The sequence below is a fragment of the Sciurus carolinensis genome, chromosome 2 (genome assembly GCF_902686445.1).
Source record: "Sciurus carolinensis chromosome 2, mSciCar1.2, whole genome shotgun sequence".
NCBI classification, from domain to species: Eukaryota; Metazoa; Chordata; class Mammalia; order Rodentia; family Sciuridae; genus Sciurus; species Sciurus carolinensis.
This window is the reverse complement of record NC_062214.1, coordinates 169,308,116-169,332,489: the sequence shown is the minus strand read 5'-3', so window position 1 is coordinate 169,332,489 and position 24,374 is coordinate 169,308,116. Positions and strand designations below refer to the sequence as shown.

General features: G+C 37.6%; 1 protein-coding gene across 1 annotated transcript; it reads left to right on the top strand.

The window, feature by feature from the left end:
- The first annotated feature begins 17,330 nt into the window (after positions 1-17,330).
- Positions 17,331-23,636, top strand: LOC124976623 (disintegrin and metalloproteinase domain-containing protein 20-like). The gene is made up of 2 exons (XM_047539400.1): positions 17,331-19,521; positions 23,586-23,636. Exons 1-2 carry the CDS (start codon positions 17,470-17,472, stop codon positions 23,634-23,636), a joined length of 2,103 nt encoding a protein of 700 aa, XP_047395356.1. The 5' UTR covers positions 17,331-17,469.
- Positions 23,637-24,374: the final 738 nt, after the last annotated feature.

Genomic DNA, 24,374 nt, shown 5'->3' with positions numbered 1-24,374 from the left:
GGTCTAGGTTGGGAAATCAGCTGAGATCCCTATTGGTTTCCCCCTGTATGTAATCTGATATTTTTCTCTTGAAGCCTTTAAAATACTATCCTTCTTCTGTGTGCTAGACATTTTCATTATAATGTGCCTTGGTGTGGGTCTGTTGCAATTTTGCACATTTGGGGCCCTGTAAGCCTCTTGTGTTTAATTTTCCATTTCATTCTTTAGATTTGGGAAATTTTCTGATATTATTTCATTGAAAAGATTGTGTATTCCTTTTGGTTGATATCTCCATGTCTTTATCCTGATAAATCTTAAATTTGGTAAGATTTCATGGTATCTCATAATTCTTGGAATTTCTGTTCATGGTTTCTTAATAGCTTCTCTCCATGGTCAACTCTGTTTTCAAGATGTATATATTTTGCCTTCACTGCCTGAGGTTCTGTTTTCTGAGTGGTCTGGTCTGCAGGTGATGCTTTCTATTGAATTTTTAATTTGGTTTATTGTTTCTTTCATTTTGAATCTTTCTGTCCCCCCCTCTCCCAGAATCTCTGTCTCTTTATTTGCTCTCTTACATCATCCTTTACTCTGCAGATCAGTTTAACTATGTACATTCTAAACAACTTCTCTGGCATTTCTTCCACTGTGGTATCGATGGATTCTGTTATTGGAGTATCTTGATTTGCTTGGGGGTGATTTGTTCCCTTGCTTTTTTATGTTTTTTAACAGTATGGATATAAGGTAGTAGAATTTCTATCCTGTGGACTTAAAATGTCCCTGAAGTTTTCCACTACCTCACTGTTTAGGGGAAGATAAGTAATAACAACAACCAATGCCAACAATTTACAACATTAAACTAAATATTCCTACTATGAAGTCTACAGTGTTAATTATCATAATAAACAAATGATATAATCAGTTACTGCCTGAAATAAAAACAACAAGTTTGCAAAAGGGTTTACATTTTCAAATAGTAGGCAGGGTGATACAGGATGTGATGATTATGAGGGAGGAAGAGAGAAGACAGAAGTAAAAGATTAAAGGAAGAGTGAAAGAACAATAGAGATTGGCTATTAGCAGAACAAAATAGAATCAAGGGGAACAGGAGATAAAAATATATATATAAAGCAAAAATTTAAAATAAAAATAGGTGTCCCCCACCCCACGATCAGATGATGGACGCTGAGCCTGCCCGCCTGCCATCCCCACTGCAAACAGACTCCGCCTGCCTGCACTGACTTGTCGCACCCTTGTTGGGGCTTCCCAGCTTCTTTGGAGGCTGATGCAGGCATTTTGAATTATTCCTGAAGGCATGACCACCATCATTGGAAGGGCAGCTCCCTTCCTGAGACACTACGGGAGACTGGAGGACCTTTGACAGGTACCTCTATGTACTCACTTACATCCTACACCCTTCCCTATCCTCTTCATTCACCACTAGAAATACTGTAAATAAAAATTGAACTTATCCTGTTTATTTCAATAATGTTAAAGTCTTTATAGGGGCTATCTGGTTCAGGGCTGCATTTTCTGTGTATTGAGTGCTACTAATATTGATCTTCCCTTCAAAGGAGAGGTTCTAGAAAGTTGCAGGGTCATAATAAGCTTGCAGGGGGGAAACTTCTGTACCTCTGATCTTCACTGCTAGAGGGGAATATACAGAAACAATATGAAAAAACAGGGGAAGAAAATGTCCCTAACAAACCAAGATACTATTTTGATAGAATCCAATGACAGCACGACAGTAGAAATGTCAGAAAAAGTTTAGAATCTGCATAATTAAAATGATCCGTGAAGAAAAAGATGAGATAAAAGAGCAAATGCAGGCAATGCATGATCATTTCAGTAAACAGTTAAAAGAGCAAATGCAGGAAGCAAAAGAACACAATAGAAAGCATCACCAACAGAATCAATCTCATGGAAGACAGAATCTCAGACAATGAAGACAAAATATTTAATCTTGCAAAATGAAGTTGAACAAACTGAGATGATGTTAAGAAGTCATGAATGGAACCTCCAAGAATTATGGGATATCATGAAAAGACCAAATTTAGGAATTATTGGGATTGAGGAAGGCACAGAGATGTAAACCAAATCAATCTCATGGAAGACAGAATCTCAGACAATGAAGACAAAATATTTAATCTTGCAAAATGAAGTTGAACAAACTGAGATGATGTTAAGAAGTCATGAATGGAACCTCCAAGAATTATGGGATATCATGAAAAGACCAAATTTAGGAATTATTGGGATTGAGGAAGGCACAGAGATGTAAACCAAAGGAACAACCTGTACAATGAAATAATTTCAGAAAATTTCCCAAACCTGTAAAAGGAAATGGAAAATCAAATACAAGAGGCTTACAGAACACCAGGTGCACAAAATTACAACAGATCCTTACCAAGGCACATTATAATGAAAATACCTCACATACAAGATAGAGATAGGATTTTAAAGGCTTCAAGAGAAAAGCTTCAGATTGTGTATAAGGGGAAACCAATATGGATATCAGCAGATTTCTCAGCCCAGACTCTAAAAGCAAGAAGGGCCTGGAACAATATATTTCAAGCTCTGACAGAACATGAATGCCAACCAAGAATCATACCCAGCAAAACTAACCTTCAGATTTGAGGATGAAATAAAATCTTTCCACTATAAACAAAAGTTAAAAGAATTTACAAATACAAAGCCTGCACTACAGAACATCCTCAGCAAAATATTTCAAGAGGAGGAAGTGAAAAACAACAATACAAGTCAGCAAAGGGAGGAACTACCCTAAAGAAAAAGCCAATCAAAGGAGAAACCAAGTCTAGTTAAAAACCAAAAATAAGCCAAAATAACCAGGAATACAAATCATATCACAATAATAACCTTGAATGTTAATGGCCTAAAAGACTTAGATTGGCAGATTGGATTAAAAAGAAAGACCCAACAATGTGCTACCTTGAAGAGACTCATCTCATAGAAAAAGACATCCACAGACTAAAGGTGAAAGGATGGGGAAAAACATACCATGCACATGAGCCCAGTAAAAAAGCAGGGGTCTCCATCCTCATATCAGATAAAGTGAACTTCAAACCTAAATTAGAAGGGATAAAGAAGGACATTTCATACTGCTTAAGGGAAGCATAAAAAAGCAAGTCATAATGATTTTAAATATTAATGCCCCAAACAATGGAGCATCCATGTACATCAAAGAAACCCTTCTCGATTTTAAGAATCAAATAGACCAAAACACACACACTAAATGGGGGACTTGTAACACCCCGCTGTCACCACTGGATAGATCCTCCAAACAAAAACTGAACAAAGAAACTGTAGAACTAATGATACAGACTTAATGGTCATTTACAGAGTATTTCATCCATCATTGAGTGAATATACTTTCTTCTCAGCAGCTAATGGTTCCTTCTCCAAAATAGACCAAATGCTATGCCACAAAGAAGCCATTATTAAATACAAAAAAATAGAGATACTACCTTGTATCCTGTCAGACCCTAATGGAATGCATTTAGAAATCAATGATAAAATAACAAACAAAAACTACTCATACACCTGAAGACTAAATAATATGCTAATGGACTGATGCAGTGATAACTGAAGACATCAGGGAAGAAATAAAAACAATTCTTAGAGGTAAATAAGAACAATGACAGCATATCAAAATCTCTAGGACACTGAAAGCAGTACTAAGAGGAAAGTTCATTGCATTGAGCTCATACATTAAAAAAATAAAAAGTCAACAACTAAATGACCTGACATTACGTCTCAAAATCCTAGAAAAAGAACAGATCAACACCAAAAATAGTAGAAGACAGGAAATAATTAAAATCAGAGCTGAAATCAATGAAATTGAAACAAGAAACGATTCAAAAAATCGACAACAAAAAGTTGGGTCTTTGAAAACGTAAACAAAATTGATAAACCCTTAGCCACATTAACGAAGATTCAATACGAGAATTCAGATTCAAATTACTAGAATTTGTGATGAAAAAGGAAAGATCACGACAGACACCATTGAAATACATAACATAATTAGAAACTAATTTGAAAATCTATACTCCAACAAAATAGAAAATATCGAAGACATTGACAAATTTTTAGACATATGGTTCTCCCATACTGAATCAGGAAGATGTACACAATTTAAACAGATCAATTTTAAGCACTGAAATAGAAGAAGCCATCAAAAGCCTGTCAACCTAGAAAAGCCCAGGACCAGATGGATTTTCAGCTGAATTCTACAAGACCTTTAAAGAAGAACTAATACCAATACTCCTCAAAGTATTCCAGGAAATAGAAAAGGAGGGAACCCTTCCAAACTCATTCTATGAGGCTAGTATCACTCTGATACCAAAATCAGACAAAGACTCATCAAGGAAAGAAAACTTTAGATCAATATCCCTGATGAACATAGATGCAAAAATCCTTAACAAAATATTGGCAAATCACATACAAAATATATTAAAAAGATAGTGCGCCATGATCAAGTGGGGTTTATCCCAGGGATACAAGTTTGGTTCAACATCTGGAAATCAATAAATGTAAATCATTACATAAATAGACAAAGTTAAGAATCATATGATTATTTCAATAGATGCTGAGAAAGCATTTGACAAAATACAGCACCCCTTCATGCTTAAAACACTAGAAAAAATAGGAATAGTAGAAACATACCTCAATATTGTAAAGTCTGTCTATGCTAAGCCCACAGCCAACATCATTCTTAGTAGAGAGAAACAAAGTATTCCCTCTAAAAACTGGAACAAGACAGGGATGCCCTCTTTCACCACTTCTATTCAACATCATCCTTGAAACACTAGCCAGAGCAATTAGACCAAAGAAATTAAAGGAATACAAATAGGAAAAGAAGAACTCAAGCTGTCACTATTTGCTGATGACATGATTTTTTATTTGGAGGGTTCAAAAAACTCCACTAGAAAACTTCTAGAATAAATGAATTTAGCAATGTAGCAAGATATAAAATCAATATGTATAAATCTAATGCATTTCTATTCATAAGTGATGATCCTCTGAGAGAAATTAGGAAAACCACTCTATTCACAAGAGCCTCAAAAAAAAAAAAAAACTTAGAAATCAATCTAATAAAAGAGGTGAAAGACCTCTACAATGAAAACTACAGAACACTAAAGAAAGAAATTGAAGAAAACCTTAGAAGATGGAAATATCTCCCATGTTCTTGGATAGGCAGAATTAACATCGTCAAAATGGCCATTCTACCAAAGGCACTATACAGATTTAATGCAATTCCAATTAAAATCCCAATGATGCTCCTCATAGAAATTGAGAAAGCAATCATAAACTTCATTTGGAAGAACAAGAGACCTCGAATAGCCAAAACAATCCTGAGCAGAAAAAGTGAAACAGGAGGTATCACAATACCAGACCTTAAACTATACTACAGAACAATAGTAACAAAAATAGCATGTTATTGGCACCAGAATAGACAGCAGACCAATGGTACAGAATAGAAGACAAACAGAGATGAACCCACATAAATATAATCACCTCATACTAGACAAAGGAGCTAAACACATATAATGGAGATGCTGGCAAAACTGGAAATTCATGTGAAAATGAAATTAAACCTCTATCTCTCACCCTGCATAAAAACTAAACTCAAAATGGATCAAGGACTTAGGATTAGACCAGAGACCCTGCACCTAATAGAAGACAAAGTAGGTCCAAATCTTCATGTTGGTTTAGAATCAGACTTCCTTAACAAGACTCCCAAGGCACAAGAAATCAAAGCAAGAATCAATAAATGGGATGGACTGAAACTAAAAAGCTTTTTCTCAGCAAAGGATACAGTCAATAATGTGAAAAGAGAGCCTACAGAATGGGAGAAAATCTTTTCCACACACATTTCAGATAGAGCACTTATCTCCAAAATTTATAAAGAATTTACAAAACTTTACACCAAAAATACAAAGAACCCAATCAATAAATGGGCCAAGGAACTGGACATTCTACAGAAGAAGACATACAGGTGATTAATAAATTAATGAAAAAGTGTTCAACATCTCTAGTAATTAGAGAAATGCAAATTAAAACAACTCTTAAGATTTCATCTTACTCCAATTAGAATGGCTATTATCTAGAACACAAACAATAGATGTTGGTGTGGATGTGGGGGAAAAGGCACACTTTTACATTGCTGGTGGAGTTGCAAATTGGTGCAGCCACTTAGGAAAGCAGTGTGGAGAATCCTCAGAAAACTTGGAATGGACCCACCATTTGACCCAGTTATCCAACTCCTCGGTTTATACCCAAAGGACTTAAAATTAACATACTACAGTAATGCAGCCACATCAATGTTTATAGCAGCTTAGTTCACAATAGCTAGATTGTGGAACCAACTTAGATGCCCTTCAACAGATGAATGGATAAAGAAACTGTGGTATATATACACAATGGAATATATTCAGCCATAAAGAAGAATAATATTATGGCATTTGCAAATAAATGGATGAAACTGGAGAATATCATGCTAAGTGAAATAAGCCAATCCCAAAAAACCAAAGGCCAAATGTTTTTCCTGATAAGTGGAGAATAACATATGATGGGGGAGGAGGGTGTGGGGAGTGAGAGAAGAATGGGGGAACTTTGGATTATGTAGAAGGAAATGGGGTGGGGATGAAAAATGGTGGGATGAGACATCATTTCCCTCTGTACATGTATGATTACATGAATGGTATGAATCTACATCGTGTACAACCATGGAAACGAAATAGTGTACCCCATTTGTGTATAATGAATCAAAATGTAGTCTATAAAAAATTAAAAATAAATAAATAAAAAAAATTCTTGACTCATACAAACTAAGAGCGATAATAAATGATCATAGTTTTTTAGGCCAAAAGAATGTTTTTCAGAGTTTTATACTACATTATGCTTCAACCACAAAAATATGAGTGTTACATATAACTACAGCAATGTAGACTATACAAAGAAAAATTTAGTAATTCCCATGGGTGTTTAGTGGTTTTTTTTTTTTTTTTATTGTAAACAAATGGGATACATGTTGTTTCTCTATTTGTACATGGAGTCAAGGCATACCATTTGTGTAATCATAAATTATAGGGTAATGTTGTTTGATTCATTCTGTTATTTTTTTCCCCTTCCCCTCCATCCCTCCCACCCCTCTTTTCCCTCTATATAGTCCTTCCTTCCTCCGTTCTTACCACCTTCCTTATCCCTAACCCTAAACCAAACCCTAACCCTAACGCTAACCCCTCCCACCCCCCATTATATGTCCTCTTCCGCTTATCAGTGAGATCATTCGTCCTTTAGTTTTTGAGATTGGCTTATCTCACTTAGCATGATATTCTCCAATTTCATCCATTTGCCTGCAAATGCCATAATTTTATCGTTCTTCACGGCAGAGTAATATTCCATTGTATATATATGCCACAGGTTTTTTTTTTTGTGGTTTGAGATCTTTATTTTTTTTAATTGTAAACAAATGGGATACATGTTGTTTCTCTGTTTGTACATGTCGTAAAGGCATACCATTTGTGTAATCATAAATTTACATAGGGTAATGTTGTTTGATTCATTCTGTTATTTTTCCCTTCCCCCCCACCCCTCCCACCCCTCTTTTCCCTCTATACAGTCCTTCCTTCCTCCATTCTTGCCCCTAACCCTAACTCTAACCCTAACACTAACCCCTCCTACCCCCCATTATGTGTCATCATCCACTTATTAGCGATATCATTCGTCCTTTGGTTTTTTGAGATTCACTTATCTCACTTAACATGATATTCTCCAATTTCATCCATTTGCCTGCAAATGCCATAATTTTATCATTCTTTATGGCTGAGTAATATTCCTTTGTATATATATATATCACAGTTTCTTTATCCATTCATCAATTGAAGGACATCTAGGTTGGTTCCACAGTCTGGCTATTGTGAACTGGGCAGCTATGAACATTGATGTGGCTGTATCTCTGTAGTATGCTGATTTTAAGTCCTTTGGGTATAGGCCAAGGAGTGGGATAGCTGGGTCAAATGGTGTTCCATTCCAAGTTTTCTAAGGAGTCTCCACACTGCTTTCCAGAGTGGCTGCACTAATTTGCAACCCCACCAGCAATGTATGAGTGTACCTTTCTCCCCACATCCTCGCCAACACCTGTTGTTGCTTGTATTCTTGATAATCACCATTCTAATTGGGGTGAGATGGAATCTTAGGGTGGTTTTGATTTGCATTTCTCTTATTACTAGAGATGTTGAACATTTTTCCATATGTTTGTTTATTGCTTGTAGATCTTCTTCTGTGAAGTGTCTGTTCATTTCCTTAGCCCATTTGTTGATTGGATTATTTGCATTCTTGGTGTAGAGTTTTTTGAGTTCTTTATAGATTCTGGAGATTAGCGCTCTATCTGAAGTATGAGTGGCAAAGATATTCTCCCACTCTGTAGGCTCTTTCTTCGCATTGCTGATAGTTTCCTTTGCTGAGAGAAAGCTTTTTAGTTTGAATCTATCCCAGTTATTGATTCTTGCTTTTATTTCTTGTGCTATGGGAGTCCTGTTAAGGAAGTCTGAGCCAACAAATTGAAGATTTGTTTTTAGTGGTTTCTTATTGAGGTTGCAATTTTTATTTTCTGGTAACTGTTGATGTTGAGAATATTTTTATATGATTTATGATAGCTATTTGGATATCTGGTTTTATGACATGTTTTCAAGTCTTGCACATTTTTTTTTCAGTTGCTTCATCTTTTTTGTCTTTTAGAGTGCCAAAAGTTCTTTGTATATTTTGGGTAGAAGTTAATTTGTCAGTTACATGTGTTCAAATGTCTTTTCCCACTCTGGCTTGCCTTTTTATTATATGTGGCCTAAAAATGAACAGAAGGTCTTAATTTTAATGTAGTTCAGTTTGTCAGTCTTTTCCTTAATTGTTAATACTTTTGTTTGAATTCTTTCTCCTGTACTCGATTTATGAAGATTATCTTATCCACATTAAAGACTGTGGTCCTCCATTTGCTTGGGATTAACCTGTAGATCAGTTTGGAGAACTGACATTTAAACAGTTTAATCACAGACATGATATATTTCTCAGTTGGTTTAGGGTTTAATTTTTCTCAGCAAAATTGCATTTTTAAAGTTTATTTCTTGTACATGTTTTGTGAAATTTATCCTGTTGCGTAATATATTTTTAATGCTATTGTGAAAGGTGTTTAAATTTGGTTTCTTTCTCTCTAGTACATAGACGTGCACTTGTTTTTCATATAATGGGCCTATATCTTCCTGCCTTGGTTTATTCAATTATTCTGGTAGCCTATTTTGTACATTCCTCAGGATTTTTTACATTTATGATCATGATATCTTTAACTAAAAAGTTTTACTTCCTTGTCAATCTGTGTATACCTTTTAAATTGTGGTAAAATGTACATAACACTTTAGTATCTTAATTTTTTAAGTTCATGAACATTAAATAGAAATTGTAATGCAACTGTTACCACCATCCATCTCCAAAACTTTTTAGTCATCTCAAACTAAAGTGCTTGGCTCCTTAAACTTCCCTTTTCTTGCCACCGCCCCCCACTCCTGCTAATCACCATTCCCATTTCTGAATCTATGAATTTGACTATACTAGTTACCTCATATAAGTGAAATAAATTTGTTTTCTAATGTGTGGTTTATTCCACTTAGCATAATATCTTTGGGGTTCATCCGTGTTGTTTTCTTCCTATTTAAAGTGGCATTGTATGTGTATGTGTTTTCTCACATTTTGTTTATGCATCTGTTAATGGACATCTGGATTATTTCCATATTTCAGCTATTTAAAAACATTTTTATTGACAGATGATATTATACATCTGTATGGGTATACTGATATTTTGGTATATTTATACATGTATTGTTTAACTCAAGATAATTAGTTGATCTGTTGTCTCAAACATTTCTCATTTCTTTGTGATGAGAGTATTCAGATCTTTCTTCTAGCTCCTTTGGATTATATAATATAATGTTGTTAGGTATTGTTATGGTTTGGATGTCAAGTGTCCCCCGAAAGCTCAAGTGTGAGACAATGCAGGAAGATTCAGAGGAGAAATGATTGGGCCTTAACCTGATCAGTGAGCTAATCCCTAATGGGATCAACTGAGTGGTAACTAGAGGCAGGTGGAGTGTGGCTGGAGGAAGTGGTTAATTGAGGTGTGACTATGGGGTATGTATTTTGTATCTGGCAAGTGGAGACCTTTCTCTCTGCTTTCTGATCATGATATGAGCTGCTTCCCTCTACCACACTCTCCTGCCATGATGTTTAGCCTCACCTTGAGCCCAAAGTAATGGAGCTGGTCTTCTATGGGCTAAGACCTCTGAAATCATAAGCCCTTACATAAACTTTTTCTCCTTTACAGTTGTTCTAGTCAGATCCTTTCATCACAGTGGTGAAACAGCTGACTAAAATAGGTATAATCATCCTCTATGCATAGAACATCAATACTTTACTCTTTCTGGCTAAAAGTTTGTACCCATTAAGAAATCTCTACCTATCCTCCTCCTCTTTTCCTTTCATAGTCTCAGGTATATATTATTTTGCTTACTATTCTGTATACTCACCTTATTAATAATTCCATTATTATTAATGAGATCATATGATCTTTCTGTCCAGCTTATTTTACTTAACATGATCTCTAATTTCATCCATGTTGGCTGCAAATGACAAGATTTTATACTTTTCATGCCTGAAAAATGTTCTATTGTGTATATATGCCACTTTTTCCTTATCCATTCATCTACTATTATTGTATTGTAGTCTGTCTCTCCCTTTAGGTCTGTTTGTATTTGCTTTATATATTAATGTACACCATATTAGGTGCATACATGTTCACAATTGTTTTGTCTTCTTACTGTATTAACCCCTTTATCATATAATATTATTATTTATCTCTTTTACAGTTTTTAGCTAAAGTCTGTTTTATCTCAGTATGGCTATTCCTGCTTTTGTTCTTTTGGCAATGCTGGAGATTAAACCTAGGGTCAAGCCTGCTTAGGCCAGTGTTTATCATTAAGCTACATCTCCAGCCTCTACCATTGCCATTTTTGGTTTCCATTTACATGGAATCATTTTTTTTCTATCTTTTCACTGTCATCCTATGCATGTCTGTGTAGGTGAAGCGAATTTCTTGTAGGCAGCGTATAACTGGGTTTTTTTTTTTTTAATCCATTCAGTGACTTTGTCTTTAATTGAAGAATTCAATCCATGTACATTCAAAGGAAGTTAATGATAAATAAGGACTTCCGCAGATTGAGCTTCCTTCTCAAAGCTTCATGCATCACCTTCTCACAGACTGCCCACAGGGATTCTGATCCTACCACACTCTGCCTGGTCTCCCAGGCCTTCCTTCGAACTCTTCTTGGAAGCCTCCATGAGCCCCTCACTCCAGTATCTTGCATTCTTGCAGAACCAGCACCACATGGATGACACCAAGGTCTGCCACCAGCTTGAGCAGTAGTTAGGCGCCCCCTAACCATGACTGCAGCAGTTTCTGAGTGCCTGAGTACCTGAGCATGGTGAAATTAATCCTGGGGAAACAATTTCCTAGGCATCCCTATGTGAGCATAGTGTCTCAATTTTTCTTAAATGAATTTTCATTTTTATCCCCATGAACCTGTGATGGATGTGGCTTTTTGGGTTCCTGACATACCTTCAAGACATCTTTCCTGGTTTTTGTGCTACATATTTAGTTTCTCTTTAGAGGTGGTAATCTCTTAAACAACCACAAGTTATTTGACCCTAATCTTACATGTGCTTTTCTTGCCACACTGCAAGTTTAAAGTCTTTTCTGCTCTCTGTTCCTAATTATCACAGTAAACCTGGCAAAAAGCTGCCAGTAACACACATGCCATTTCTTCTGCCAGTTTAATTAGTGCATCACCTTTAATTTAGCCTCACAAAGTCTCAAGACATGGGCAAAACAGACAAGTTTGCTGCCAGAATGTAACACTAATGACAGCAAGTTCAATTCCTAATAGAGTCCTCACTCCACTCTAAAAACTCATGAGCACAGTCTTTATATTCCTAATGGAATTCTGATCTTCTGAACTCCCATCATAAGTGCCCATTATGAAGGGAAGGGAAGGAAGATGGGAATAGGTAAGACAGTAATATGAATTGGACATAACTTTCCTGTGTTCATTTATGAATACATGACCAGTGTAACTCCACATCATGTACAACCACAAGAATGGGAAGTTATACTCCATATATGTATAACATGTCAAAATACACTCTACTGTCATGAATAACTAAAAAGAACAAATTAGAAAAAAAAATTTTTTTAAAGAATTGCCTGTTAAGCTCTGCTTACACCAATCTTAGGATTCTTTACCCTGCATTTCCAAATTATTCCAAATTCCGTCTGCAAACTGTTTCCAAGGCTTCTAAACTGCATGGTCGGGTTAGTTAGAGCAAAAACCCTACTTCTCAGTAACAATTTGTGTTAGTTAGCTTTTCATCACTGTACCCAAAGTACCTGATTGAAAAACTACTTAGAAGAGGAAAATTTATTTTGGACTCACTTAGAGGTCTCAGTCCATGATCACTTCCCCCCGCCCCATGCAAATGCCTGTTTGCCATTTGTTTATTCATTGAGAAATGTCTCTTGATCATTTGCCTATCTAAGTCACATTATTTGGTTTTTTGGTGTGTTGCATTCCTTATATATTCAGGTACATAGTTTGTAGATGTTTTCTCCCATTCTGTAGGTTGTCTCTTCATTCTGTTGTTTCCTTTGCTCTACAGAAGCCTTTTAGTTTGATGCAATTCTCTTTATCTACTTTTGCTTTTGTTTCCTGTGCTCTTTGGGTATTATTTTTTAAAAAATGTGCTGAGACCAATGACCTGAAGGATTTCTCTTATGTCTTCTTCTAACATCTTTATAGTTTTAGGTCTTACATTAAAGTCTTTGGCCATTGAGATGATTTTTATAACTGGTGAGAGATAAAGATCTAGTTTTACTATTCTGCTTATGAATATTCAGTTTCCTCAGCACCATTTATTGAAGAGACTCTCCATTCTCTAATATATTTTCATGGTACTTGTTTTGAAAAATTGTTATAAATATGTGGATTTATTTCTAGGTTCTCTGTTGTGTTCATTGGCCTATGTGGCTCCTTTTTTATGCCACTACTATGATGTTTTGGGTACTGTAGCTTTGTAGTATCTTTGAAATCAAGTATTATGATGTCTCTAGCTTTGTTCCTTTTTCTCAGATAAAATGTTGCTATTGTGGGTCTTTTTCAGTTCCCTACAATATTTAGGGGTGTTTATTTCTATAGAGAATATAATTAGTATTTTAAAAGGGTTGAGTTATATATTTTCATCATATTGGACCCTAGGTTATTTAGAAGGCTGTTTAATATTGAAGCAACTAAATATGTTTTTTCCTTTATACCATTTTATTTTATAATTTTTGAGAGGATTAGGGAACATAGACTGCAAAATTCTTATTTTCAAAATTTATTCAGATTTCCCTTATAACCATGGATATCATTTATTTTGGTAAAACTCCATGTGCACTTGAACCTAATTTGTGCTGCAATTGTTTGTGTTGTATATATGTCAATTTAGTTAATTCAGTTAGATTATCAAACCTTTTTCCTTAGGTTTTAATCTGATTTTCATAAATACTGAGAGAAGAATATTAATAGCCACAAGTGGCTATTGTAGTTTTCTCTTTCTTTTGTATCTCAAGATTGACTTTCTATATTATGGAGCTATTTATTATATTACTATAAATTCCTGTTGAATTTTATATGAAACACATGCTCTGAATCTTTTATGATTTATCCTTTCTGCTATTAGTACGGATTCTATAGATTTCCTTTGTAAAATATATTGTGAAGAATTCCAAATATTATGTATTATAGGATACTGCCTCTTAATTAAGAGTTGAACCTGATCCACAGAAACATGTTGAGATATTCTAGTTTATGTGTAAAGCCATTAGGTATATGTCTTCAAGAGAGTAGGCAGCCTCCTGCAGGGTAAGATTCTCACCTGAAGTTCTTAAAGGGTCTCAGCTAGATTTCTCAGACTGTAGAGCTCAGAACCATCCAAGTCCCCCTGGAATTCCTCATTTCAAATCCCCAAGTTTTCTCCTTTTCTGTTAGTGATCTAACGTGTCCCCCAAGTATGTCAGGAAATGTATGTGTTTAACTCACGTTGTGATTCTCCACAGTTTTTTGATCTTCAGTGAGCTTGGTCCTGTGACTAAAACAAAGAAGAGATTCTTTCATGTCCATCTCTATAAACTCTCTGATCTGAGAATGTAGGGTCTTGGTGCTGTTGTCCAAGCTGGCCCACCCCTAGTCCTTGAGGCACTTACAGACATCATCACAGTAGTCACTTGGACCCCTGACACTTGCAACAGTAGGGCACTTCATCACAATCAACAGTGACTGGAAATGTATTTAATTGTGATGGTACTCCATACTCACTCCCATTGGGTGGTAGTTCAGCAGTGTGTTTAAGGCCATGGACATGTGCAAGACAATCCCAGATGCCCATTTGTCTGTCTGTCTCCCTCTCTCTCAGTATCAGTCCTGGTACCAGGTGCTGTATCTGTCGAGATCCAGTCCAGAGCAGAGAAACCCACCAAGAGAAATTACAATAGGAAGTTTTTGAACAGGTATTAGAGGACTGAAATGAATAGAAGAGAACACTGAGGTACAGGAGGTAGGATTTCTCAAAAGGAGCTACTTCTCCAAGAGAATGGGGTTGTGGTCACCTAGATGCTTTTATAATAGGCCTCATAGATGTTGCCCCAGAATGTGGAGGATAGGGCATTGCTTAGGTGGTGCTGGTCATTTGGGAACTCAGGAAAGCTGCAACTGATTGCTGGACCTCATAGAAAGGGATGCTGAGGCAGTGGTGGTACCTTAGGGACTTGGGGGAAGGTCCTCCCAAAGTTACCAGTCAGATCTGAGGGAGGGTGCTACAGAGTTGGGGTTGGCATCAAGGTATTTGTGTCCTGGTCTGACGGAGCTGGTGGTGGAACATCTGAGAAAGGGACACTCAGGCTGCTGTTGGTTGCTCAGGTATGGCTAGTTCTCAGACTTCTGAGGAGAGAACACTGTCTGCTGGCTCTTGTATCTTTGAAGGGACTTGATGAAGCTTTCTCTGGGTCTGTGACACCAACCAATGTCATCACCAGAGCAAAGAAGCATGGCTGGAGTATGCAGAGAGTACCCCCAAACAGGAGAACACGTAGTATTTATCTTTTAGGAGGTATTTTGTTTGTTTGTTTGTTTTTTGTTTTTTGTCTCCTTCAAGTGCCCTTCTAGGCAGAACTCTTTAGGATGCCAGTTCAGAATGAAGGAACATAATGTGCAGAATGTCATCGGTAGCTTAACAGGTCTACTATAAATTTCAGGTTGGTAGTTCAGAAAATAGTTAATAGCATAAGAACACTTGGTTTTTTGGTGACATGTAATAGCAAGTTACATATTATGTGTGTGGAGCTGCCTGATATTTTCTACTCTACTGTGTTTCATTTACTTATGGCCTCCTAAATTGATTTCATGACCTAGTATGGTTTGTGACCCATGTTTGAGGAGTGTTGAAATGGGTCATGACTAAATGGAGACATGGTAAGGTGGGCATTTTGAGGAGTCTGAAATAGCTCTTTGAAGTAAAAAAAAAAAAAGAGCTAATGATCGATGCAGAAGGAGATTCTCGTGGTGATTGAAGTTGTAGTCATGTCAGGAAGGAATGTGGAATGGACATGGGTTCATGTAATCCTCGGGAATGCAGTGTTCCTTAGGGACTTGTCTTTGGAGTATTGCACGGATGACAAAGACTTGTCTGTCGCACAGATTCCTCTCAATAAACTTTTCTGTCAACCTCATGTTTTTGACAATGTGTGATATATGTTATTATCTTCTCTAGAGTCTTTTTCACAATCCTATCTCAATTTACCCACTTCCAACTTATTATCTAAAACTCTGATAAATACCAAGGATATGATGAAGAGATTGATGGATGATTGTAGTTCACCTTTATCAGAAATGCTTTCCCTAAGAGGTTTTGTCTGGGGATGGTGGTTTCTTCTTGTGGCATTCATTAGTCACTCGCTGGTTTTGGAATCTTACCTAGATGGGTACCTGGCTTTGTTGTGTTTCAGTGCCAAGACTTTTACTGCTCATGCTCTGTGCTGCTGATCCCAGTTATGTCCTTATTTACTACATTTAGACCCACAGTAGGTGGTAACAATGTGTCTCCAAGTTTCTTTTAACTCTGATTTCAGAGACTAGGCAAATTATTAATTTGGCATTTGGGACAAAGTCAGTAAATGACCCAAATTAACTTTTACCTGAGAGGAAGTTTGTTTTCAATAGTCGTGAGGTTTTAAAGTCCACTTGCTATGGTCTTATGAACTTTTTAATGAACTCTAGGCTGACTCTTCTCCATGCAGCTTTCCTTGGAAAGTTGAAGTTGAAATGGATCGATTCAGGTAAGCCACCAGCCATGTGAAAACTAGAATTGAGTTTATATTGAGTGACCAAAATGAGCCTCTTAGGATTTAGAACAGGAGGGGGTGAGAGAAGGGTTCAGAGAGAAGGCTGTTGTCTCCAAGCTGTGGTTGGAGGCAGGTGGCTACGTGCCCTGCACCCAACAACTTCCCCCGCCTGTCACCTCATCAGTATACCTTCTTTGATCTGAATATCCAAGGATAAAATTCATCAATTGGAGGAGATCTTCCATTACTTGCGAGACCTTTAGGTGGGGCCTTTTGACTGTCAGCTTAGAATTGGGTCTACATAGATGTTTGGGGTGCAGCTGGGGAAGTGGAGCTAAAGCAAACTGCATAATAAAGTAACTGAAAGTGACAAAGAATGATGGGTTTTGTCTGGGTCATTCACATGTTTGCTGAAGGCGTGGGGTGCCAGTAAGTTTGGGGGAGGCAGAGAAATTTGGGTAAGATAGATCTTTTCAAAATGTAAAACTTTTTATAAATTTACATATTTAAATAACAGTGTATAGAACTGGAGGTTAACCTGGTGTGTGCAAAGTCCTGGGTTCCATTCCCAGCACCATAAAATCAACCAACCAAGCTAGTATGTAATGAATCTTAAAGTCTCCAAGATCCAGGTTTGGCAGTCATCTGCCTATGTCACATTTTCCTATATCTCTGGGAGCCCACATATATATGTATATGTGTTTATATACAGAAACACACACACAAACATATACGTAGATATGTACATTTACATTGGAATATGTGAATCCCATGCATGTTATTTCTTCAAACCTCCCACCTTTCCTGTACCACCCACCCCATTCCAGCTCTTGTTGTTTTCACTTTCAGTACTACAGCTCTGATGGTCCAACTCTACCAGGAAACAGATCCGTAAAGATCAGCCCAGCACTCTGAGCAGCTCAGAAGGAGGAGCCAGACCAGCAGTTCCTCATGCTCTGCCTTTTTCTCTGGACAGATGGCTCCACAGTGACAACTCCATAATGGCAGTGGGTGAGACTCTGGTGCACATCAGGGTCACTTTTCTACTGCTCTGGATTGGGATATCTCTGTGCCTTCCTGGCCTCTCCCAGGCCAGGCCCTCCCAGTATTTCACCTCCCCAGAAGTGGTGATCCCCTTGAAGGTTATCACCGGGGGCAAAGGTGCAGAGGCTCTGGGTTGGCTCTCCTATAGTCTGCGGTTTGGAGGCCACAGACACGTTGTGCACATGAAGGCCAAGAAGCTGTTACTTTCTCCACACCTCCCAGTGCTCACTTACACAGAGCAGCATGTCCTCCATCAGGATCAGCCCTTTGTCCAGGATGACTGCTTCTATCACGGTTTTGTGGAGGGGGTCCCTGAGTCCCTGGTTGCCCTCAGTGCTTGTTCTGGGGGCTTTCAAGGAATGCTACAGATAAACGAACTTGCATATGAAATTGAGCCAATTAAGCTTTCTGCTACATTTGAACACTTGGTGTATAAGATAGACATTAATGAGACACAGTTCCCACCTATGAGATGTGGGTTAACAGAAGAGAAAATAACACGTCAACTGGAATTGCAATTATCATATAATTTCACTCTGAAACAAAGTTCTTATGTGGGTTGGTGGACCCACAAGCGGTTTATTGAGCTAGCAGTGGTCGTGGACCATGTTAGATATCTTTTCTCTCAAAGTAATGTGTCAATAGTGCAGTTGGATGTATTTAATGCTGTCAATATAGTGGATTCGTTGTATTACCCTTTGGAAGTTGATGTAATTTTGACTGGGATTGAAATCTGGAGTACAAGAAACCCAATTCCTACCAGTGTTGACTTAGACCTAGTTGTGGAGGCATTTGCAATTTGGAAGCATTTTCAACTTGATGCCCGTCTTCGACATGATGTTGCACATCTTTTCATAAAAGAACTGATTGGCGTAAAACTTGGTGTTGCCTATGTTAGCGGAATATGCCTAAATCCTTATAACGCTGGAGTAGATGTTTTTGAAAACGAAAAATTGTCCCTTTTTGCACTTACTGTGGCCCATGAGCTTGGTCATAATTTAGGTATGTTGCATGACACTAAGTTGTGTGTGTGTGCATTAGAGTGGTGCATAATGTATCCCTACAGAAAGGTGTCAAATAAATTTAGCAACTGCAGTTATGCCAATTTTTGGGACAATACTTTAAATACATGTATTTATCCTCCTCCTTATGCAGGGAATATCCTTACTTTGAAGTACTGTGGAAACCAAGTAGCTGAGGAAGGAGAGGAGTGTGATTGTGGAACTGTACATCAGTGTGCAAAAGATCCCTGTTGTCTGTTTAACTGCACTTTGAGTCCTGGAGCCTCCTGTGCTTCTGGTCTTTGTTGCAAAAACTGTAAATTCATGCCACCAGGGACTTTATGTAGACAACAGGTCAGTGAATGTGACCTTCCAGAGTGGTGCAATGGGACATCCCATCAATGCCCAGATGATGTGTATGTGCAGGATGGAATCCCCTGTACTGAAAGTGACTACTGCTACAAAAAGGGATGTAATAGCCATGATATACAGTGTAAAGAGATTTTTGGTACAGGTGCAAGGAGTGCATCTCAGAGATGCTACAGTGAAATCAACACCCAAGGAAATCGTTTTGGACACTGTGATATTGTGGGCACAATATATACCAAATGTTTCAAACCTGATATCATGTGTGGAAGAGTTCAGTGTGAAAATGTGAGCAAAATTCCCATTCTCCCACAACATTCTACAGTGTATCAGTTTCACTTGCATGATAACATTTGTTGGGGCACTGATTATCATTTAGGGATGTCCATACCTGATATTGGTCAAGTAAAAGATGGCACATCATGTGCTCCAGGAAAGATCTGCATTCGTAAGAAGTGTGCCAGTATTGTTCAACTGCCCCAAACCTGTCATCCTGAGACCTGCAACATGAGAGGGGTCTGTAATAATAAACAGCACTGTCACTGTGACCGGGACTGGTCACCTCCGGACTGTAAGAACAAAGGCAATGGAGGAAGTGAAGATAGTGGTCCAGCTCCTGAGAAACACAAGCCAGAGTTAAATGTGACTAAAAATGGGATAGGAAACTGGAGCCAAGTGTTTTTATGGTTCCTTATTTTGATTGTTCTATTTTTATGCTGTTTCTTTATGCCTTGTGTGGGACTGAAAAAGAAAGAGGAAGAAGGTGAAGAGAATAAAGAGGAAGAAAAGAGAGAAGAAGAAGAAGAAGACTAAGGTTCATATTTAAATGATCTCTAATTTTTAATATGGAGAAATATGAGGACATGCCTTTCTCAACAAAGATTCACAGGTCTGTCATGTCAGGATCATAAGCTGTAGGCATTACGGCAAAGGACTCCCACCCTGTTCTTACATATTCTTTAGTGTATTAAACAACATTAAAGGTTCATTTTCCCCAGAATTTGTCTTTGTTGAGGTTTGGGGACATCAGGGATCGAACCCAGGGTCTCTGCACTGAGCCACATCCCCAACCCATTTAGTTTTTGATTTTGAGACAGGGTCTCACCAAGTTGCTGAAGCTGGCTTGAACTGGCAATTCTCCTGCCTCAGATTCCCAACCTACTAGGATTACAGGCATGCAACCCCACACTTGGACAGAAGTTATCTTTTTGTTTTCTGACCAAAGACGATTTTAAGCTCTTGTCCCTCTATTCCAGACCTCTCAGTTCTTTATTCTATGTATTCCCAGGATGTGCCTCTAAAACCCATTTGTGTTTGGCACATTTAGCTTTGTCAAAAAGGGGCAAAAGAAGTAGGCCTGGAGAGGTGGATGAGGGGAGAAGAGGGTTTTCTTACCTGTCTTTCCTGAGTACTTAATATTACCATCTGCATTAATTTGATTGCGTTCATTCACAGTAGCCCTGTTTTGCTTTGGATTCCATTTGGTTGTCACTAGTAGAACCACCCTCATATTTTCAAAGATGTACCAGCAGAGGTTGACCACTGGCCCCTCAGAGATCTTTGTTGCAGCTCTGGGGTTAGTTGAGTGGTTTTCCTCTGAGTACCTGAAGCACCAGTACCCTCCTCCAAGATCCGGGTGCCTGTTCTGCAGGGGTCTTCCTTTAATCACCTCTACTCTAATGAACCCAACCTTTCCCTGTGTTCTCCTGACGCTGGGCATGTTTGGTGCTTTCTTGTAGTTATCATTCTGGTAGGTTGAGTGCTCCAGAAACAGGCAGTGAATTGGAATTTAGAATGCAAGATGTTTATTAGAGATGAAGATTTGGAAAGGTCAGGTATTGGATGGCAATGAAGCCAGTTTTTGCAGACAAAGACATTAAATTATGTTTCTGGCCTCAAACATGCTTTAGCCAATGTGGGTAAACACAATGGAGAAAATGTTGTGTCTCAGATGTTTTCCTCCCTGGACCACAGTGGCAGGGTCTTCATATCTGTGCTCTAGTATGAAAGTTATACGGCATAAATTGTTCTGGTCTTCTTCCTTCATTGTTGTTCCGTGTGATTGTTTCCTTGAAGTTCTAAGTTTGATAAGGGTCTTTTGTGAAATCTGTGTTTACAGATTAATTCCTTTCAGAGATGGAGAGCTCTTTAGTTTTTGTTTATTCGTATGCCTAGTTTATTAAATTGTGGTTTTCAAGGAATTAATCTGAGTCACTTATGCTTTCCTATTTGTGGCATGAATTTTTTCAGAATATCTTTTCATATGCCTGTAGGAAATACAGTGGCATTTCCTCATTCCTTCCTGATGATATCTGCTTGTATTTTCTCAGTGTTGTCTTGAAGTAGTTTTGCTAGTGATTTATCAAGATTATTCTTTTCAAGCAACCAGCTTTAGCTACATTGATTTTTCCCATTTTATATTTGCTTTTAATGTCTCTGTTTGTACTTATATCTCTGTTAAAGTTTTATTTGACTCTCGTGTCACTAATTTGTTGGTTATAGCTCAGATAAAATATTTTCAATTTAAAGATTTTTCTGATACGTACCCTGAAAGCTAAAATTCTCCATCTGTGTATTCATGGCCATTGCCACATCCTGCAAGGTTTTTTTTTTCTTTTTTTTAATGTGATTTCGTTCAGTAGCACTCAGTCCAAATATCCTCCATTATCCATTCTGATTTTTTTGTTTCAAACATAGGTTACTTAGGTGTTTCTTTAATTTTGAAACATCTGGCTACTTTTTTGTCTTGTTCCTTGTTATAGTTTTTAATTCTGCAGTGATTAAGGAACATATATTCAATTTTATTCTTTGACATTGACTGAGTATGGCAATAGCTGAGAATTAATTTTGGTAAATATCCCAGGTGAATATGAAAATAATGCATTTTCCGTATTTTTTTGACACAGTGTTTTGGGGTGAATGTGTGTGTCTAGATTAATTTGAACTGTTGCTTAACTATTCTTTCCGAAAAATAGTTTTTCATATTTTCTATTTGTGGCCGTGGAAGATGTATTAACATCTTTCACTAGATTTTGAATTTTCCTGTGTCTACTTTTTGATGTTCCCATTTTTTCTTTTCCTTTTTCTTTTTCCTTTTTTTTTTTTTTTTTTTTTAAATCTCTTCTTTTTTTCTTTTTTTCCAGTACTGGGGATTGAACCCAGAGGTACTTTACCACTGAACACATCCCCAGCCCTTTTTATTTTTTATTTTGAGACAGGGTGTCACAAAGTTGCTTAGGCCTCACTAAGTTGCTGGGGCTGGCTTTGAACTTGAAATCTACCTGCCTCAGCCTCCCAAGGGATTTGAGCCTATGCCATTGCACCTGGCTTATTTAGGATATTTTGAAAATATTTTTTGAGTATATACAAAACCTCTTGAATCATCACTCTTACCATAAACATATACCTCTTTTATCCTGTTAATATTTAACCTTTTCTATCACTAATATGTATCCCCCCCCTACACACACACACACACCTGGTACTGAGGCTAGAACCCAGGGGCCCTTTACCACTGAGTTAATTCCAACCCTTCCCCCCTCTTGGGGGGAGTATATACTGGGGAATTGAGCCCAGTGGCCCTCTACCACAGAGCTATATCCTCAGCTCCTTTTACATTTTTTATTCTGAGACAGGGTCTTGCTGAGTTGTCAAGGATGGCCTTGAACTTGAAGTCCTCCTGCCTCAGCTTCTCAAATAGCTTGGATTGCAGGTGTATGTCACTGTGCCTTGCCATGATGTGGTTTTAAATCAGCTTTCTTTTGGTTAATGTTTTCATGGTGTACCTCTTTATGCTATTTTTCTTCAAAGACGTGTTTTAAGTTTTAAGTGTGTTTTTCTTTAGCATAGAAGTTCCATGTATCTTCCACAGACATGTTTACTGCATGTCCTGATAATCAGAACAATACTCTGCACATGTATCTGATCCAGTCATACTAATATAATTAAAGGAGTGAACCAATGTGATGTTCTGAAGGATGAGTAGGAAGAAGTTGTGGCATCAGGAGAGCTGATAGGAGACCTTAAAAATGTATCAGTGATCTAGCCAGGGTGCTTCAGACAACTCCTGGTTGCATTTAAAATTGTATAGAGGAAAAGGCATTTTCTGAGAAGTAGTTATATAGCTGACTCTGGTTATGTTGGTTTGTTTAGTTAACATACTATGTCTAAAACAGGGAATATAATTATAGTTACCTACTGGTTAAATATATTTGCATCATGATGATTATTGTGCATGATGCACTTACATCGCACATATCAAATACGTGTCATTACCCATATTTTCTAAGTCTGAAAGGGAGTTGTTCCTGCAGTTCCCTAAAATTCAACATTTCTGTAAGTCTACTGGCTTGAATGCAGGCGAGGGGACATGAGGCACACATGTGTGATCTTTCTGACTAAAAGAGACTCCACACCATGGGTCCAGTATTTAGTGGGAGATTTTTCCTGTTGCTAAGCATGAGTATTCCCATTTTGAGTTCAGGAACTGTGGCAACCTCCCCCTTGAGGGCCTTCAAGCCCACCAAGCCCCATTTGAAACAAGCTTGAGCCCCAACTCCATTAATTGTTAAAGTAACAATTAGTTCCAATATGAATGGTGGTTTGTGTCCCAGTGAATTTGTCATTTCGGACATGATTAGTAATCCCTGAAGTGTGTGGATATTTCACTTTCCTGGTGGTACCATTGTGCTCAATATCGGCTGTAGGTCTCTGTGAAGAAGTTTGGCCGATTTTCAGCACAGTCATGCATCACTTAATGACAGGAATATGTCCTGAAGAATGTGTCATGAGGGGATTTTTGTCATGGAGAGAACATCATAGAGTGAACTCGTATAGACCAAATGGTGTAGCCTCCTACACACCCAGGCTCTAGGCTATATAGTCTGTTGCTTCTGTTCCAAGGACAGCATGTTCCTGTACTGATACTGTAGATGGTGGCAATTATTCTTTTGTATCTTTTTTTTTTTTTTTTTTTTGGTGGTGCTGGGGATCGAACCCAGCACTCTACCGACTGAGCTATCTCCCCAGCCCTATTCTTTTGTATCTAAACACAGAAAAGATACATTAAAAGTGCAGTGTAAAAGAGAAAAAATCATAAACTTTCATAGGTCTCTTACCTTGAATTGGACTTGTAAGTCTGGAAGTTGGTCTGTCAGTGAGCAGTGAGTGAATGCAGTGGCCTGGGACAGTGCTTTGCACTGTTGGAGCCATGACACCTAGGCCATGCTTCATTTATAAAAGATATTTTTCTTTCTTCATAATATTTTTTAATTTAAAAAATATTTATTTTGAGTACATCATAGTTTCAAAATAAAGTAACTTTAGGTTACTTTAACTTTGTAAACTAAAATGTTTTTAACTTTCTGACTTGTCAGAACACTTAGTTTAAATCATGCATTGACTGCTAGCTACACAATGTTTTTTTCTTTGACATCTGTATTCTATAAGCACTTTTCTATTTCAACTTTTTAAACTCTCTTTTTTACTTGTCAACT